This window comes from Trichoderma reesei (assembly GCF_000167675.1).
Source record: "Trichoderma reesei QM6a unplaced genomic scaffold TRIREscaffold_17, whole genome shotgun sequence".
NCBI lineage: Eukaryota > Fungi > Ascomycota > Sordariomycetes > Hypocreales > Hypocreaceae > Trichoderma > Trichoderma reesei.
This window is the reverse complement of record NW_006711164.1, coordinates 32,683-50,148: the sequence shown is the minus strand read 5'-3', so window position 1 is coordinate 50,148 and position 17,466 is coordinate 32,683. Positions and strand designations below refer to the sequence as shown.

The window sequence follows — 17,466 nt, the reverse complement described above, 5'->3', positions numbered from 1 at the left end:
CGATCTCTGTTCCGCTTCTACCACCTTTACCCCAGATTCATCAAACATCCCGGTCGAATCTGCATGGTCTAGCGCCTCAGCACCGAACGCTTCCCCGTGGGGAAAGTTCAGGCCAAGCCCATGGCTCAGAGCCTCCGCCTATAAGTTGATCAATGGCCTTTACAAGACTTGCTCTCGATGCTTGGAGCGGAGCCTTTGGACTGGGAGGCACTCTTGCTGAGCTCACATATCCGACATCATGACTATCCTTGCCTTGAAAGAAGACCGGCCAACGCCCAAGGCCGTCTACAACTGGAGAGTCTATGCCTGTGCTGCCACGGCATCCTTTGCAGCGTGCATGATAGGATACGACTCTGCCTTCATCGGCACTACTCTGGCCCTCCCCTCCTTCGAAGACGAGTTCAACTTTGCACAATACACCAAGTCACACCTCACCCTAATCCAGCAAAACATTGTTTCCGTCTATCAAGCCGGGGCCTTCTTCGGAAGTCTGGCGGCATATGTCTCCAGCTACTTCCTCGGTCGAAGGAAGTCTCTCCTCGCGTTTGCTGCCTGCTTCATGGTTGGAGCCGGTATGATGCTCGGCGCCTCTGGCAGTCGTGGCCTTGGCCTGATCATCGGAGGCCGAGTTCTCGCTGGATTCGGGGTGGGCGGATGTTCCAACATGACTCCTATCTACATCTCTGAGCTCGCTCCGCCGGCAGTGCGTGGACGACTTGTCGGTCTGTACGAGCTTGGGTGGCAGATTGGTGGGCTGGTCGGTTTCTGGATCACGTACGGCGTCAATACGACCATGGCACCTAGCAGGACGCAGTGGCTCATCCCTTTTGCCGTCCAATTGATTCCAGGAGGAATGCTCTTGATCGGTGCCATCTTTATACCCGAATCACCACGCTGGCTCTTCTTGAAGGGAAAACGGGATGAAGCTTTGAAGGTCCTCTGCTGGATGAGGCAGCTTGACCGGAGCGACAAGTACATTGTGGAGGAGGTGAGCTTCATTGATGAGGATCTGGAGCGGTACCGCCGAGAAGTTGGGGCCGGGTTCTGGAAGCCTTTCCTGTCTCTGAAAGAGCGCAGAATTCAGTGGAGATTTCTGCTCGGAGCTCTTCTGTTTGTCTTCCAAAACGGTAAGGCATTCCCTGTATGTCATGATGCTTTCCTCTCACTGACGTTGTCCAGGTTCTGGCATCAATGCAATCAACTACTATAGCCCGACCGTCTTCCGCAGCATCGGCGTCCAAGGAACAAACACAAGCTTCCTCACAACAGGAATCTTTGGAGTCGTAAAAACAGCCTTGACCCTTGTCTGGCTCCTCGTGCTCATCGACCATATGGGTCGCCGCAAGCTTTTGATGATTGGTGCCATGGGTGGCTCGCTCTGTATGTGGTTTATCGGAGCATACATCAAGATTTCAGATCCGGCCTCCAACCAGAGCAACACCAAGCTGTCCTCGGGAGGTATCGCAGCCATCTTCTTCTTCTACCTGTGGACGGCGTTCTACACGCCTTCATGGAATGGGACGCCCTGGGTCATCAACTCGGAAATGTTTGACCAGAACACGCGGTCTCTTGGCCAAGCCAATGCAGCGGCGAACAATTGGTTCTGGAACTTTATCATTGCCAGGTTCACGCAGCAGATGTTTGAGGCATGGGGATATGGCGTGTACTTTTTCTTTGCGTCGTTGATGATCATTTCGGTCTTTTTTGTGTTCTTTTGCATTCCTGAGACGAAAGCGTTGCCGCTGGAGGCTATGGATAGGCTCTTTAGGATCAAGCCGACGTGGAAGGCAAACAGGATCTTGCTGGAGGAGCTTCGCGCTGAGAATGAGGAGTTTCAGCAGAGCACGCAGGGGATTGGGTGGGATAACGAGAAGGAGACTTCGGCTGAGCAGGTAGAGTGCGGAACGGCGGGAGTGTAGCGTTAGCGATAGCAAGAGTTACATCACAGAGTATGAGATATATACAAATTGGATCTCTCTACTTCCGGGATTTGTTGGCGATGTAATCAGTTTGCCTTGTTAATTGTGGACTATGATGTGCAGAGTTGCGTCTTGAAGAAGAGATAGGTAGTGCGAAGGATATGAGATCAATCTTCACAAGAAGGTATGCAAGGGAAATCCTGTCTTGAATGCTGTTGACCCCTTATACTGTCACTGAAGCATTCTCTCTCGAGACTCATAACGTTGTTCTCCGTATAGGTATGTACAACCAATTGATTATGTCTACAGCTTTGCTTGTGCTCTATGTGCTACAATTTCCGCGATAGCCGCCTTCACCTTCTCGGCTGGCAGGGCATCAATCGTATTCCCTGTCCAGTACGTGTCTTGCTCCAGCCCCTGCCATATCAGCGCCTCAGTTCCCAGAATGACCGTCCAGCCTTTTCTCTCCGCAAGCATCCCCAAAGCAGTAAACGGCGTAGGGTTATAGCACATCTCAAGCATTGCGCCCTTGTGCTTCTTGTCCAGCAGTATTTCCGTAATCCTCCTTGCTAGTACCTCGCCGCTCGTTCGCGGTGCCAAATCCGGTATGCATGCAACGATAGCACCGGGCCCCTCAGCTTCCATAGCCTGCTCGACCGTGGCAACGTGTAAGAGACCGTTTCCGTAGCCTCTGGATGTGCAGTCTCGAATGACGGCTTCGACCTCGGACGCATCGCGATTCACGAGGTATATCTCTTTGACCTTCATCCACTTTCTCAGCGCATAGATGGCACTGCGTGCGGCCCCTCCGCCGCCAATGACGAGAGCAGGTCTGTCGTGGTATGTCGATGCTGGGTCCTTGACGTTGTAGAGGAAAGAGTCGCGGATGCCGATGACATCTGTGTTTGTGCCACACAATATCCGCTGCCCATCTCGTTCCTTGAAGTAGACTGTGTTGCAGGCTCCCACATCACGGCACTCGTCTGTCATTTCGTCGAGGTACGGCAGAATCGCTACCTTGTTGGGCATTGTAACGGATGCACCTGGGCGAAGAAAGCCATGTTTAGACAGATGACGAGTTTATAGCGTTAAGAGGGTCCTACATACCGTAGCATGATGGGTGCTGAATCAAGTCTAGAAATAGCCGTAGGTCTGATGAGTCGAGGCGGAGCTGAGCCCAGCGGAGGTTAAGATGGTCGTAGATGACTTGATGAAGAAACGGAGACAGAGAGTGGGTGATTTTCTGGCCAAAGAGATAGCAGTGCTTGTCGAGAGACGCACGCTCAACCTCTTGATGGGCGGCTTCCGTTGATACGGTCATATTGGAGCGTCGTCAATGTTGCTGCAGCGTCGATGATTCGATGTCGGCGTCCAGTCGAGCAATATCGCCGTACGGGTGTCATGATTTTACGGACGTGGCGGGTTATAAAGGTAAGGATTTGTATGTGAAGAAAGATCCACCTTTGACGGAGAGGAATCGGCGAGCTCATCGGCTCACTCATCCAGAAACGGCGATCGCATGAACAACGAACGGCCCGGGTCTTTGCTCCGAAAGAACTTGTGTCTTTGGGTAATCAATACGAAGCGTGGGGTCAACATACAAAACAGCTACGGTCCTCGTGTGGATCGAGAGATGATGCTCCCCCGCAGCCCGGGTAAAGCCTTATCCAGACGAACCAGTCGACGCCTCAACGGTCTGACATGCTTGTCACGGCATCCTTTCTATCTCTTACCGAGTGACTTATTGAATCATAATGACGGCTCTCTTGAGAGTTTGGAGACGAACTGGGAGCTCTCGACACTTCTTATCAGAAGTCAATGATTTGTGAGCCACTACAAGCTTCATGTTTCTAAGAGAGAGGTGCTTATGTTTATCCGAGATGTTAGTATAGCAAGTGATCTCACATTATGGATGGCTCATTGCATTTACGACGTTTGGGTCAGGAAGATGCCATCTTTTGATTGATCATGCCTCGCATAGGGTATAAGATGATCCATCTCCCATGTGTGAAACAGAGCGGATGGTGCTTGGCTGTTGATCCAATAACAAAAATCACGATAGCATACTTGCTGACTTATACTTCATCTTCGTCTGCACCGAATCTGTCAACATGCTGTATAAGCCAAGCATCTGCACCGTCTCCCTGGGACGGAGCTCTGCTGGGCACTCTCTGGAGCACAAGCTTGACATGGCTAGAAAATACGGATTTCAGGCAGTCGAGCTATTCTTTGAAGACCTCCTAGACTTGGCAAAGTCAATGCCCGGGGCCGACCTGATGAACAATCAGCTTGCAGCTGCGGCGATGATCCGCCAACTGTGTGATGACCGCAAACTCTCGATACTCTGCTTGCAGCCTTTCATGCATTATGAGGGTCTGGTGGACCGAGAACTTCACCAGAAGCGGCTGGAGGAAGCCAAGTTCTGGGTTCGTTTGGCGCACGTTCTAGAAACCGACCTGATTCTGCTCCCGAGCAGCTTCCTATCACCCTCAGAAGTATCGCCATCTATGGATGTGATTGTCCAAGACATGGTCGAGATTGCTGAAGTCGGTCTTGGAGCTTCTCCAGTCATCAGATTCGCCTACGAGGCTCTTTGCTGGGGCACGCGAGTTGATACGTGGGAGAGAAGCTGGGAAATTGTGCAGAGAGTTGACCGTCCTAATTTTGGACTTTGCCTTGACACCTTCAACATCGCCGGTCGAATCTATGCCGACCCTTCGATATCTTCTGGCCGAACCGAGGACTGTGACGAAGCGACTCAAGCCTCTCTGCGTGGCATGGCTGCCTCTATCGATCCGGGGAAGCTCTTTCTGGTGCAAATGGCAGACGCGGAGAAACTTGCTCAACCACTTGACAGCAACCATCCATTCTACCATTCAGACCAGCCAGCCAGAATGAGCTGGTCTCGGAACGCCAGGTTATTCTACGGAGAGTCGCATCACGGCGGATATCTCCCCATCAAGAGGATCATGGAGGTCATCGTCCGCGATATTGGGTATCAGGGCTGGCTAAGCTTCGAGGTGTTTAATAGGGTACTGTTAGAGCGTGACGAACGAATTCCAGAGATGATGGCAAGGAGAGCGGCACAGTCATGGGAGTTGATGGAGCGGGATCTGGCGCTCGAGCATTCAAGCGTGCGTTACAAGGCACAAGCTCTTCTATAAACAACTTTTCAAAGCTTAGTGGTTTGCAGCATCTGATATGCCATATATTCATTACTCTAAAGCTTAGGCGATACATTCTTGACCTTCATATGCTTCGCAGCAAAGTCAATTGCAGCTGTGTATCCAAACACGCCGAGCCCACAAATGACCGCCTCCGCTTTATCACTCAAATAGCTGTGTCGTCTCCATTGCTCCCGTGCGTGAACATTCGAGACGTGGACCTCGACAAACGGGATTCCCACGCCCAAGAGTGCATCTCGAATTGCAACGCTGGTATGGGTGAAAGCCCCGGGGTTGATGATGACTCCGTCCTTGTTTCCGCGAGCGGCTTGGATCTTGTCTACGATAGCTCCTTCATGGTTGGACTGAAAGGCTTCGATTTGTATAGATAGTCCTGCTGCTTGGGTTTGGGCTTGCGTGACGACGTCGTTGAGCGTTGTTGAGCCGTAGATTTGGGGCTCTCGTGTCCCAAGGAGGTTGAGGTTTGGCCCGTTGATGAGAAGGATGCGCTGTGCCATGACGTGATTCTTGCTGTGACTGGGTAGAGGCGCAGGGTATCAATCTGTTGTCCGCGGTCAAGATTGCCACTTTATGTATACGGTGGGAGGCGATTTGTCTGGAGCCGGATGAGCATGGGTAAACATTCATCCACTCAAGCTCTTCACCTTTCGCTGCCACTCTTCCACAAGAACAACAAGTGCCATGGCTTACCGTACTCGCTAGGGTATCATGCAACATCACCCAATTCCGGATCGATTCAATACGAGAGTCTTTGTGCATCTATGAAGGTAATACTGGGCCTCATTGAACCACCTCAGCTGCATGGACAGCCACCAGCGCCACGTCGCTCGGCCGTGGACTCGCCCATTACCATGTGTTAAACTGAAGACTCCAGAACTCCAGAACCACAACTGTAGAGGTATTTCATGGACAGAAAAAATGAGCTAAAGACAACAGAACATCCATAAGAAGCGGGTTATGCTGCTATACTGCCATTAATTGCTGATGTATATTCCAGATGACTGGAGACTTGCTCGCGTCGCTCCCTCGATCCTATTAGTCGACACCACCGCTTCTCAATTGTTCATTCCTTGATTTCCTACCCTGTAGTAGCCGAGACCAGTGATGTATATCAATTTAGCGTTTGCAGCGAACAAACCTACCTCCAGTATGTCGTACATCGACCATCCGCCGCATTACCATGCAGGGCGGTGTCTAGAGAGCAGCATCCGCTCTGTGATACCGCCGTAAACACTCCCGACGGACGGTAACGGGTAGTCCCGGCTAAGGTTGAACGACAACAAGTCAAAGGGAGCAGGTCAAAGATAGTCGGTGAAGAGACCGGAAGCACTCAAGCACTGGTACAGACGGTCCTCGACAACGATCGCTGGCATTCGGCTCGGGAGATCGCTGATATTCGAGCGGGAGATCGCCGGGTCTCAAGCCCCTTTCGAAGCGAAAGACTCTCGCCAACCGCTCAGCATTCTCCTGATTGGGTCCCTTGGAATGCAGGAATGCCAGTGCGGGCAGTGTCCGAGTCTCTTCTCTACCGCATTCATGATAGGTATCTGAAACTCGTGTAAGCGAGCTCTGTCCTGACAACCAGCCTGCGTCACAAATGCCGGCCGTTGCTGACCAGGTCATGAGCATTGACGCAGAGAGACAACCCTCACAGTTATGGAACAATACGCAACCGATCCAGGATGACACTAGGGTGGAAAGATACTATTCCGGGGAAGGACATAAAAGAGACAGATCGTGGCACTTATTGAGGTGTCACCCCAGGTGACCCAAGGGGTAGGTCAGACCAGGGACCAATGGGTCACCTGAGGTGACACCTCGCATTCAGTCGAGCCACCCGGTTTACACACACAACGAGACCGCGAACAAAGAGAAGCGCCCAGGGGGGGCAAGGCCAACAAAGCGATGTCTATTAAGAACAGCTGCAAACATCACATCCAACTCTATGCTGAAGTTGGCAAAGAATTCTCCTTCTGCATTGCCCATCCTGCATGGAACGCCAATCGAGGGATCAAACATGCTGGCAAGCACTCCCTTGAGCGTCAATACCAGTGCCTGGTGTTGAAGTCGTGTACGTCAGGATCTGTAAGGGCGAGGATGCGAGGTGTCTACAGTGACTATAGCAACCACGAGGACCGAAATTCATGCAAGGCATCTATTAAGTCCATGTCCGTGGATAGAGCTTGCGGAGAACATGACACGTGAGAGAATGTCGGGGCAAAACCGCCGGCCAGGTGCGGCCGGAGTTGTTTTGGCTGTAGTCAATGAGAATGAATGCCGGGTCCATCCAAGACAATGTGGCTGAGCCATCATTTCGGTGTAAGGATCCTGCTGTTCGTTTACCGGTGTATAGCACCGGAACTCGATCGGCGATTGGACACATCGTATGCGAGGGTGGTTGGCCCCGCCTGACAAGCAGCAAACTCCCTTTTCACGGGCTGAACAGGGGCAAAAGCCAAGAATCGGCGATTCTGGGGCTTGGGCGCCTTGGTTAACTGGTCAGAGCTAGGGGAGCATTGACCTCTGGGGAAAGGGGGTCGTAGGGCTTCAAAGGGGGCAAGAGAAGGGCATCTTTGGAGCCCAGACGTTGAGAGTCGAGAACGTTTGATCTAGCTAATTATGAAACCAACCTAGCTTGTTCTCGCTATAGTAGCTAAAGATATCCTAGGGAGAGAGAGAGTGAGAGGTCTCAGAGTCACCTGATCGGGGTTGCCCGATGCCCATAGGCTGCCCAATATTGACACTGCCCTACAGACGTGCCTTTTACCGCGCTTCCATATCGCATGTAAAACAGCGAACCATTAGCCCTACTCATTGTGCATTCTTGCTTCTCAGTAGCTGTAAGGTATGGTTGGGTTAAATTACCTAGCTAGTAAATCCCTACATCACGATACTCGACCGTCAAACTTGACAAAGATTAGAACTCCCCCATTCCTTGCTCTCTCATTATAGAGATACAATAACTGATGAGATGAACATTTTTCAGCCCCATGACTTGAACAGTTGATTGGTATGCCTAGCATCATTTGTCATATGTCTACTCTGTCCCGTGTATTGCCTTTATCAAGCGTCATGAGCGTTCACCGCTTGCAAAGTCTTAAGTGTGTAAGTTGCCTTGTCGCTTTTTGTCGTCATCCCATTCCTCAACAAGACAATATGCAGCGTTGTCTCACTCCTAGGAGATAATGTTTGCTTTCATCACTTTCCGCATATGATTCTGTCCTTAGCTGTCGCGTTTTCAAAGACAGGGCAATTCTCCAATGCCGATTAAGCGCGTATGACTAGGAGCGTATTGAGACACTTGCCAAGCTACCTACGTCTCTTCGACATCGCTGATGAGAAACCCCAGGACACCGGTATTCTCGCCGGAAATGGAGGTGGTCATGGGGTAAAGGATAACTAGGAGACTTTCGATATAGATCGTGATAACTATATATACTCCTTGAAGAGAAGCTCATGATCCCATTGAAAGCAGAACACTTCATCTCACAAACTTCAATCTATCAACCATTTTTCAATCTTCTAGACTTTTTTATCCTACTACGAACAAAATGTTCTCCTATCTTGCCGGTCTTGCTACCCTCCTTGCTGTCGCGACAGCCCAGATCACCACCCCCTGTACTTACCAGGAGTATGTGTGTGGTTCGACTCTGATCGCCGGTGGTAAGTTCTACTTCTCCATTACACTCTTATGAATCCATAGGCTAAGCTTTCCATAAAGGATACACTGCTGCTGCCGAACTGAGAGCAGCTTATGATCTCAACCCCGATGCTCCCACCATTACGGATGCCCAGCTGGGCCAGGTCCTCTTCCGCTGCATCGACCAAGCCGGTGGCATTGTCGGCAACTCTTACTGCATTGTCAACTGTGCAGTGATTGGCGACGACACCGTCAACGATATGTGCACTATGTAAGGTGGAGTGGTTTTATTGCGATGGTCGCTGCGATGGCCAGAGTTTGGAAATTGCAACTGAGGAGGGCGCGAGGATTTAGAGCTGGGGAATTGCGATAGTGCTACTACTCTTTTTTCCCCATGTTGTGGGTTTTTTTTAATGAGAGCAGCGATTTTTGAAATCTTCCGTGTTCACTTCCTACCTATGTCTCTTTGATTGATTATTCTAGTCCGTCCGTGACAGTATCGTGCACAAACATCACCCTAGATCACAGGATGTCCATCAGCTATGGTGGGAGCTCTGTTTGTATTCTACGGGATACACGAGTTGGATGAGTTCCCATCTCAAGGGGTGGCCGCAGCGAATACCTATACTTGACGGCATAGATTCCAACAATCGAGCTACTCTTCAAGTCCGTTGCCAGCTCATCGATATATACTAATTCCCTGAAGAAGTAGAGTAAAAAGAAGTCGTCTGATCACTGAGCTCATTTCCTCCTCGAAACTGAAAGCGTGCAAGTACATTTAGTCATTGTCATTGAAGGTTTGCAGTGTTCAGTATGGCCATGTTGTTCGACTACCCAGATAAGGAACGAGTGTGTCGCGTGGGAGTCAAGAACAGGAGACGGTCTACGAGCCTACGCGGGAGTTTCACCTTCACTGGATGGAACATAACCCCAGCAGTCACATTCTGCCCATGGCGAGAGAATATACAGAACAGTTTATGCCAAGTGAAGGTGACATAAGTTGCATTAGCTAAAGTTTTCATTCAAACATCATCCTCGCCTATATAATCTTAGAAATTCTGCACCACCAAATAATCCTTATTTATGACCCGTTTCGCCGGTTCTGAAGAAGGGCCTCGGAGCTAGAACTAGAAAAGGTTCGATAGCTTACATGACGCACTGGTCGTTGACCAGAGTACCGTTCATATCGATGCAACCCGCAAAGCAATAAGCATTGCCGACGATCCCTCCGCTGATATTGATGCAACGGTAGGTGACCTGAAGAAGTAAAACGTCGGGGAGAGGAGGGATAGATGGTGTGCTGGCGACCGCGGCGGCGAGCTCGGTGAGGTTGTAGCCTATAGTTGTAGCAGAAGCATGAAACGTGAGACTGGTATTCATTCAACAAAGACGATATGGCAGAGAGTTGGTTTAGTTACCATAGTCGTTGAGTAGATTGAAGCCACACTTGTAACTCTGGTAAATACAAGGGTTGGTAAACGCCCGGACGCCAGAGGTTAAGCAGAGCGCTGCGGCAAAGAGAGGAACCCAGGTACTATACATCTGATCTCTTGTTGAAATGACCAAGATGAAAGAGAAAGACCTTGCGTTGGAAGTTCGGCTCTGGGTATTGTTTTTAGTACTAAGGTAATGGATAAACTAGGGCGATGCTGGCTTTATGTACTCAGTTGACTCCTTGGTGTGTAGCATGGTTCTCCAAGACAAGTTGTTCTCACTTGCATCCATGAATCCACAGGTAAAGGCCTGGGCTTATATTACACTTATAAGGTGAGAATGATATAAATAGACGAAATGTATCCTCTCAAATATTGGCACCTCTGCTAGCACTTGGGACAGGGAGCTATTATAATCTGGTTTACAGTTGTGTACCAACATAGAGCCTGTAGATTCCTTATCACATGAGGAAATATAAGCTTGTCTGGGCCAGAAAGATATCATGACGAAGCCAAGAAGCCAAGTTAATGCCATGAATTACATTGTATGGAGTGTTTCGAATTCTCGCAGCGTTCAGGAATAGGCAATTAATGAGTGCCGGGTTGCCCAAGGAACAGATCTCTCTGCGTGCGGGCTGGCTGGCATGCAAGGGCGAGCATGGGTATGACCAGCCGCAACCTCAGATTTTGCTCCAATGACTCGATGACCAAGTCACCTACGACAGACGTCATTGATCTCTACTCCATGGCACGCATAATACTATGCTGAGCGGCTGTTGCCCTGGCGAAATCGAAACACAATGTCTTTCGAGACGTGAAATAATCTAAGCCTCACCTTTCCATGATACTCTACACCTGCGGGACGCCCCCATGACAGGCAGAATGGAGATGCGTTGGGATAGATCTGAGTCTTTAGGATCTGGTGTATTTAAGATGCAAATTTATCTGTACCTCTTTATCTGCTTCGTTGCATCTCATCTTGCCACTATCCCCAAAAGCTCAGCTCTAGGGCACTTGACCGTAGAACTTTACAAAAGGGTACGGAGGTGCAGCAAAGAAGCAGATATATCAGCCACATTGCGGCATGGCATCTTCTACATGCGCTCATGTTGCAGAATCCAGCTTGAACTGCGTTTTGCAACGCTCATGATGTTCGCAGTTTTATCCACCTCATGAATTCCTGAAAGTCGGGCCGACCGATCAAACAACCCGGGAGCGTGTGACTTTATCCGAGACAATCCCGCTGTTGAAGACGACTGACTTAACATCTCGATGGCTTCTGAGACAGACCGCTGTAGGCTAGGTGCGTACTGCTTGCAGCGGGACTGATCCAGTTGAGAAATGGAAGCATATGAATCTTCTAGCTTTCTGTGTTTATGTTGACTCTCCCCAAAAGTCTTCGATCTGTTTCCGGGGTAATGGGACTTCGATCTACACTGAATAGTTTGCGGCTTCCATCTTATCATGGTTGATGTATTTATAGGCGTCGATTTCATGAACAGTGACAAAAGCAATGCACTTAGTATTTTCGCTTCTAATCTCTTCTTGCGCTCTTCTCTAACATCTGTCTCTGGTGTTCGAGAGTGAACTTGTTCAGCTTCAGAGTATTCACTTCTTCACATCTTACATATCGGCCAACGACCAGTCTCATACGGCCAACAGACAAGCATGCGGTTACCCGCCAAAGTATCGGCGCTGTTGCCTCTGCTGAAGGTTACTGACTTGGAGCCTCCTTGCGCAGAGGGGGGTGTCGAGTCAGCGGACGTTGGGTGAGTCTGATATCCGTCCTCCTCTCCATTGTATGCATGTGTCTGCCGGAGAATAAAAGTGCTTACAACCAACGTTGTTTCAGAGCGGCCCCCAAGACCAACAACCAGCCTCAGTTCATCCTCCAGCTAGACGAACTACGTCCCAAAAGATTAACACCTTCCTATCTGTTCCCAAAGGGAACATGTACAGAGTGTCAGTTTGCAACATTCTTCTCACTGAAAGGCGACCGGTTGTTTGCAGACGGAGAGCTGGTAGCGACCAACGAGGGGACGACACACCAGCCTCTCCTCGAGACACCGAGCACCGCAGCCATCGACAATGGGTTCTCTCTCGAGGAGGGCATCCTTCAGTGGCGGCATCCGAGCTTTACTGGCGGGAAAGCTAGCTTTTGCTTATCAGAGTCGAATACGGTTGTCGCTGTGTTCAATGAGACAAGCATACCGACTGACTGTGCACCGGCGAATCTTGTCAATGTGCCATGTAAGTTTGTTGCACCAAAGCAAATTTCTCCAACATTGGCTCATGCGTGTTATAGATGCCAGATGTTTCCCGTCGACTGAATCGATAAATGTATTGGTCATAGACGATGACAATTCTGGGTCTTCTCAACGAGCTGCAGGAAGCTCAAGGGAAACCGGCAGCCCGGCCGGGGCGAATTGGCTGGATGCTAAGCCGGATGTCGCCGAACATGGTTATGGCAGAGGTTCCGCTGGGCCGGGTCAGCCAAGTCCTCCGCCTCCTGTTGATCGGACTAGCTACAACTACAACTACAACTACAACAACGACGGGGGACGGGGTTCAACAACACCCCCAAGTTCAGTTGCCTACGGGGGTGAATACAATTACAACAAGGGTGGACAGGGTTCAACAATACCCCCAAGCTCTGTTGGTTCTGGGGCCAACTACAACGACAACAATGGGGGACGGGAATACACAGCACCCCCGAGCTCCGATGGTTACGGAGGAAACTACAACTCCAAAGACGGAGGATGGAGTTCCACAACACCCCCGAGCTCCGTTGACCACAAGGGTAGCCACAAACATCATGATTCCGCTTCAAGTCCTACAGGTTCCTCAGATCGGTCAGGGCCTGCTGGAATAGATGGATGGGACGGAAGGGATGGAAAAGATGGTGATGATGGAAGAGACGGTGATGACGGCAATGACGGCGATAAGGGGGCTGATGGAGTCGATGGCAAAGACGGCAATGACGGGAAAGATGGTGACGATGGGAGAGATGGCAGGGACGGCAGGGACGGCAGGGACGGTGTCCCGGGCCCTCCTGGGCCACCTGGTCCGGCCGGTCTCTCAGGTCTCAACGGGTTTAATGGGTTGAACGGTGCGGCTGGACCAATGGGCCCTGAAGGTCCTGCCGGTGCCGATGGTGCCGCTGGTCCTGCCGGTCCCGCGGGTGCCATTGGGCCAGCAGGAGCTGATGGAGCTCGTGGGCCTGCTGGAGCCGATGGTGCTCCTGGTCCTGCAGGTGCGGCAGGGCCTCAGGGTGTGGCTGGACCTCAAGGTCTTGCTGGTCCTGCAGGGGCCGCTGGGCCTGCCGGAGCTGATGGTGCTCCTGGTGCTCAAGGTGAGCCTGGGCCTCAAGGAGAAATTGGACCCCAAGGCCCTATCGGCCCCCAAGGCCCTCCTGGCGACGGGACGGCGGGCTTTTCTGGCCAGTACGGTTATCTCGGCTGCTACATCGCGAGCAACGATGGCAACTACGGCCTCACTCCATACGCTTCACAGCAGGTTCTCACGACCTCGATCGACGACTGCGCCGATATCTGCTATGGTACGGCCTCGGGCCCGTCACTGTACTTCACCCTCGGAACCGACGCCGCCACAGGCGATTCCATCTGCACTTGTGGAGACGTTCTTGTTGCCTACAATTACCCAAATACCGGGCTCGAATTTCAATGCAATACACAATGCAACTTTCCGAGCAATCCGACAACAGAACAATTTTGCGGTGGAGCGTATAATGGAATTCCTACTGTTTCTCTCTTTGGTGCTATATAAACACGACTTCTAGTACTATATAAACACGACTTCTAGTACTATTCTACTTGTTATAATTCTAATACTACATTTTTATGGCTGGAAGAGATTTTTGAGAAAGTGAAGGCCAAAACAACAAGCGGAATTATAACTCTACGATACATGGGTAGAGATATACAGCATCCAGCTGAGGCTGATGGACCTAAGTGAAAACCTTTGCTGCTCATACAGACAGTCCAAACGCAGAATCGACAATCCTACGATAAATACACCTATCTTTCCGTAATGCTCATGTCCCATGTGCGGTGGCTCCTCCCGAACATCGGCTGTGCCACTGGACTTTAACGGGCGTACCACGTATTTTGGGGTTTTACGTGGCCTATCAATTTGATCGACCAATCCTTTAGAAAGCTTACAACGACGTCTCAATCATGGCACAAAAGGCCCAGAAAGGCATCAAATCCCGTCGTCAACGTCAACCAGATGAAGGTGAACCGCAAGAGAGCCAAGTGAGACCGACCACATTCCAAGAGGTATCAGGACCATATTTTGTTCCACCATGAATGCAAACAGGGGCTACTGTTTCGAATGCGAACGAAAAGCATATGAATCAAAGTCTCAGTTAGGCATTGGACAGCATAGATTGCCCTACCATGTCTTCCCCGTCCCCAGGAAACAGGTTTGGGTGTTCCATTCTTCGCCCCGGAGGACACCAACAGAAATTAGCAGAAGCGCGGCGTGTGCTGTTTCTGGCTCTTGCGGAGTAGCGACACAAGGGGAGGTACACGCTTACGGACAAGAATAGCGACTGTCCGCGAGGTCGGCTGTAGATTGACAGCTTAGAGTCTACGTCGATTCGAGCCCTGTGGTGTTTCCTATGTGATTCGAAGGCTGAAAACAAACACGGGGCCTAAGGAATGGGAAAAATCTCAGAAGCGCTGTTTAGCCCTGCGATCAGACACCTGACGCCGTGTGTACGAGCGCACAGAGAGCTCCGTGTGCATGCAATCTTCAAACAGCAGAAGAACCATACGCAGACGGACAGCACTGATGTCTTGCAAGTTGTGATGGACAGGACAGGCTTGGAGTGTTCAAGGGAAGACTTTCCAGAACTCGTTTCAATCCGGATAGCACGCGTTTCGGAGTCTTTTTCTTGACAGAGGAGCCACACGGGAGATGTACTTCCGATAACAAAACCTTGGGAAGGCATGTCGGAGTGTGAAGAGTACACTCCTAGTAGCAGACGATTCGGCAAAAGGCACAACTCTCCTTCATGTTGTCATGTTCTAGGGCAAAGGAGGCAAAAGCAGTCGCTGTAGAAGAAGAAAGAGAAGCTCGAATGACGAACAGTGTCACCTAATTTTGAAGACTACCAAGTCAGCTTAGATGGAAGACAACTTGATATCCGGGGGCATCATGCGTTGTCTCGTAACCTTGTTTAGGACCCTGTGATGGGGCTCAGGATAGGAGAAATGTTGCCGACCTGCAGATGTGGCAAGGCTGAAGGTACTGAAAAGGGGGCCTTTTGTCTGGAAGATGACTCTGTATTCATGATGACAGAGTTAAAATTGATTGATGTCGTTTCTTCATCCGGCCTTCGTAAATCAACCACCAGGATCAGGCATCTCGTGCTAGGTCTTGCATTCAGCTCTGTTCGAGCAGATTTGGCTCATTTGGCGTCCATTGGCCGGCCTCTGGAGAGTGTCTTCTTCCTTCTCCTTGAACAAAGTGAGGAAATTTGGGAAAGAGAAAGGTTAAGCAAATTGATAACGAAAAGACAAGAATAGCTGCAATTAGAGCGCAGTCGTTTTGACCAGCCAATTTAACCGCGTCATCCGAGGACTATCTCTGTTGGCGGAAATGAAAGGCCGATTCCAACGTGTTGCATAAGCTGCGCGTCTTCTTTGCATCTCACCCACCACCCGCGGCTTCGGTTTAAAGCGGGATTGCTTTCTCTTTTGCTCAGTCCTTTGGGAATCGCGGCTTCTGGAACACTGATGGGTAGCATCGATGAATAGTAATTGGACATCGTTGAGTGCCAGGCTCTCCAAATGACCCCGGTCATCTCATCCGCGCCATTATTGAGCCATGACAGCGAGACCCCCACAGCTCACGTTGCCATGTTCGTCCACTATTAATTGCTGGGATCCGGCTTGAATCCTTCCAGCAAGGCGTGGTACCCATGAGAAAACATTCGAGGAGACAAGGGATGGAGGGGGGAAGAGCCGTGCGAGACGTACTGCTATCATTCGTACGGCGTGTCAGCGTTGGTTTTTGCGGGGGGTTAGTCTGTCTGTGCTTTGTGCAGGATGAGACGACAAATCTCTTCCCGAGCTATTGTCGTTTGTTGGAAGCCATGAGGTTTGTAACTCATCTGCCAGTGAACACGTGCGAACCAACTCTTGTCAGGACAGTGGTTTCGATGTCGCCAGTCAAGAGAATCACCAGAGTCAGCGTCTCCAAAACAGAACAGCCCAAGCAACATGCGCCATTACTTGCACAGACATGCCATGTCTGTATCTGTAGTACATAGTAGCAGGAGATAAGAACGGCTGTTATGCCCGCATGTGGCCGCTCTGCCGTCGTCGTTATCAGCACTCTCAGACCCTCCCAAACGGGCCTCGCACCTCACCCAACGATGCTATCACGCAACCGAGCCCACTCACCTCCCTCCATATCAAGGGACCTCTTCAAGATGCCAAAACGGGCACGACGAGCATGGGCTCAAAAGCTGGGGTGCCGCCGCCGTGCGTCGAAACCGACAAATCAGCGCCTGTCGCCACCATGCCTTTGGATTGCGCCAAACGTTGCCTCTGTGCCGCATTGCCGGTCGATTGCGTCTCGTGCTTGAGAAATATGGTCGAGACGCTGGCAAGATGTGTTTGATGGTCTTCCATTTGGGATGAATGCCGTTGGGACCAGAGCTCAAGTATCGAAATTGCCATCCTGTCATTGGCCTGTAATATGCTCAAGCGAGGTTGTTCGACGTCCGGAGGCTTCGTATATTGTACATGTTGTTGCTCCTTGGTGAAAAATAACAGGGTCGTGATATGCATGTTGCGTATGTAGGCTGATGGTTGGCTCAAGGTTGTCCATGTTGTTCCCCGTCCTTCTCTCGATCGTCGAGCTGGGATGCGGCGTTGCATTTGCTGTGGTGCATTCGGGGACACTGCATACACAATGTTAAATGTTGATTTTAGAGTTATAAGGCCGTTGATCCATTGAAAAGAAGGTCCAGTTCGTGGAGAAGGACAGGGCGGAGGAGAGAAGGGGGGGGGATGGAGGCAACGCAGCAGATACTGGCCCCCCATTACCCAAGCAGGGAAATGCAACGGTCATCTTCCCTCCGATGTACTCCCTCCATCGCATATAGAGACAGGAATCGTAGCATTGGATTATTCGGGAACTTTTGTTTCACGTATAGCCTAGCCTCGGGCTTAATCCCCTGACTCGCCAGCCAACTGGTTTTGTCGACTCGGCTTTCGTTCAGGAAAAGGCGTGATAGGGAATCGTTCCTTGAGATG

The 17,466-nt window shown here is 50.6% G+C and overlaps 7 protein-coding genes across 7 annotated transcripts; 4 read left to right on the top strand and 3 right to left on the bottom strand.

Annotated features, from left to right (window-relative positions):
* Window positions 1–100: 100 nt before the first annotated feature.
* TRIREDRAFT_80091 (quinate permease) lies at window positions 101–1,919 on the top strand (the record flags this gene model as incomplete). Its single annotated transcript, XM_006967428.1, has 2 exons — window positions 101–1,127; window positions 1,180–1,919. Exons 1-2 carry the CDS (start codon window positions 239–241, stop codon window positions 1,917–1,919), a joined length of 1,629 nt encoding a protein of 542 aa, XP_006967490.1. The 5' UTR covers window positions 101–238.
* A 303-nt stretch (window positions 1,920–2,222) lies between these two features.
* Window positions 2,223–3,240, bottom strand: TRIREDRAFT_109687 (uncharacterized protein; the record flags this gene model as incomplete). Its single annotated transcript, XM_006967327.1, has 2 exons — window positions 2,223–2,962; window positions 3,027–3,240. 2 exons carry the CDS (start codon window positions 3,238–3,240, stop codon window positions 2,223–2,225), a joined length of 954 nt encoding a protein of 317 aa, XP_006967389.1.
* A 790-nt stretch (window positions 3,241–4,030) lies between these two features.
* TRIREDRAFT_65971 (uncharacterized protein) lies at window positions 4,031–5,083 on the top strand (the record flags this gene model as incomplete). The annotated part of the gene is made up of 1 exon (XM_006967427.1): window positions 4,031–5,083. One exon carries the CDS (start codon window positions 4,031–4,033, stop codon window positions 5,081–5,083), a length of 1,053 nt encoding a protein of 350 aa, XP_006967489.1.
* Window positions 5,084–5,139: 56 nt separating this feature from the next.
* On the bottom strand, window positions 5,140–5,601 carry TRIREDRAFT_65736 (uncharacterized protein; the record flags this gene model as incomplete). Its single annotated transcript, XM_006967326.1, has 1 exon — window positions 5,140–5,601. The coding sequence occupies one exon, from the start codon at window positions 5,599–5,601 to the stop codon at window positions 5,140–5,142; it is 462 nt and encodes a 153-aa protein (XP_006967388.1).
* A 3,036-nt stretch (window positions 5,602–8,637) lies between these two features.
* ooc1 (uncharacterized protein) lies at window positions 8,638–9,176 on the top strand. The gene is made up of 2 exons (XM_006967426.1): window positions 8,638–8,767; window positions 8,826–9,176. Exons 1-2 carry the CDS (start codon window positions 8,656–8,658, stop codon window positions 9,017–9,019), a joined length of 306 nt encoding a protein of 101 aa, XP_006967488.1. The 5' UTR covers window positions 8,638–8,655; the 3' UTR covers window positions 9,020–9,176.
* Window positions 9,177–9,890: 714 nt separating this feature from the next.
* On the bottom strand, window positions 9,891–10,286 carry TRIREDRAFT_66077 (uncharacterized protein; the record flags this gene model as incomplete). Its single annotated transcript, XM_006967325.1, has 2 exons — window positions 9,891–10,081; window positions 10,163–10,286. The coding sequence occupies 2 exons, from the start codon at window positions 10,284–10,286 to the stop codon at window positions 9,891–9,893; spliced, it is 315 nt and encodes a 104-aa protein (XP_006967387.1).
* A 1,413-nt stretch (window positions 10,287–11,699) lies between these two features.
* TRIREDRAFT_122975 (uncharacterized protein) lies at window positions 11,700–13,963 on the top strand (the record flags this gene model as incomplete). Its single annotated transcript, XM_006967425.1, has 3 exons — window positions 11,700–11,946; window positions 12,030–12,427; window positions 12,531–13,963. Exons 1-3 carry the CDS (start codon window positions 11,846–11,848, stop codon window positions 13,961–13,963), a joined length of 1,932 nt encoding a protein of 643 aa, XP_006967487.1. The 5' UTR covers window positions 11,700–11,845.
* Window positions 13,964–17,466: the final 3,503 nt, after the last annotated feature.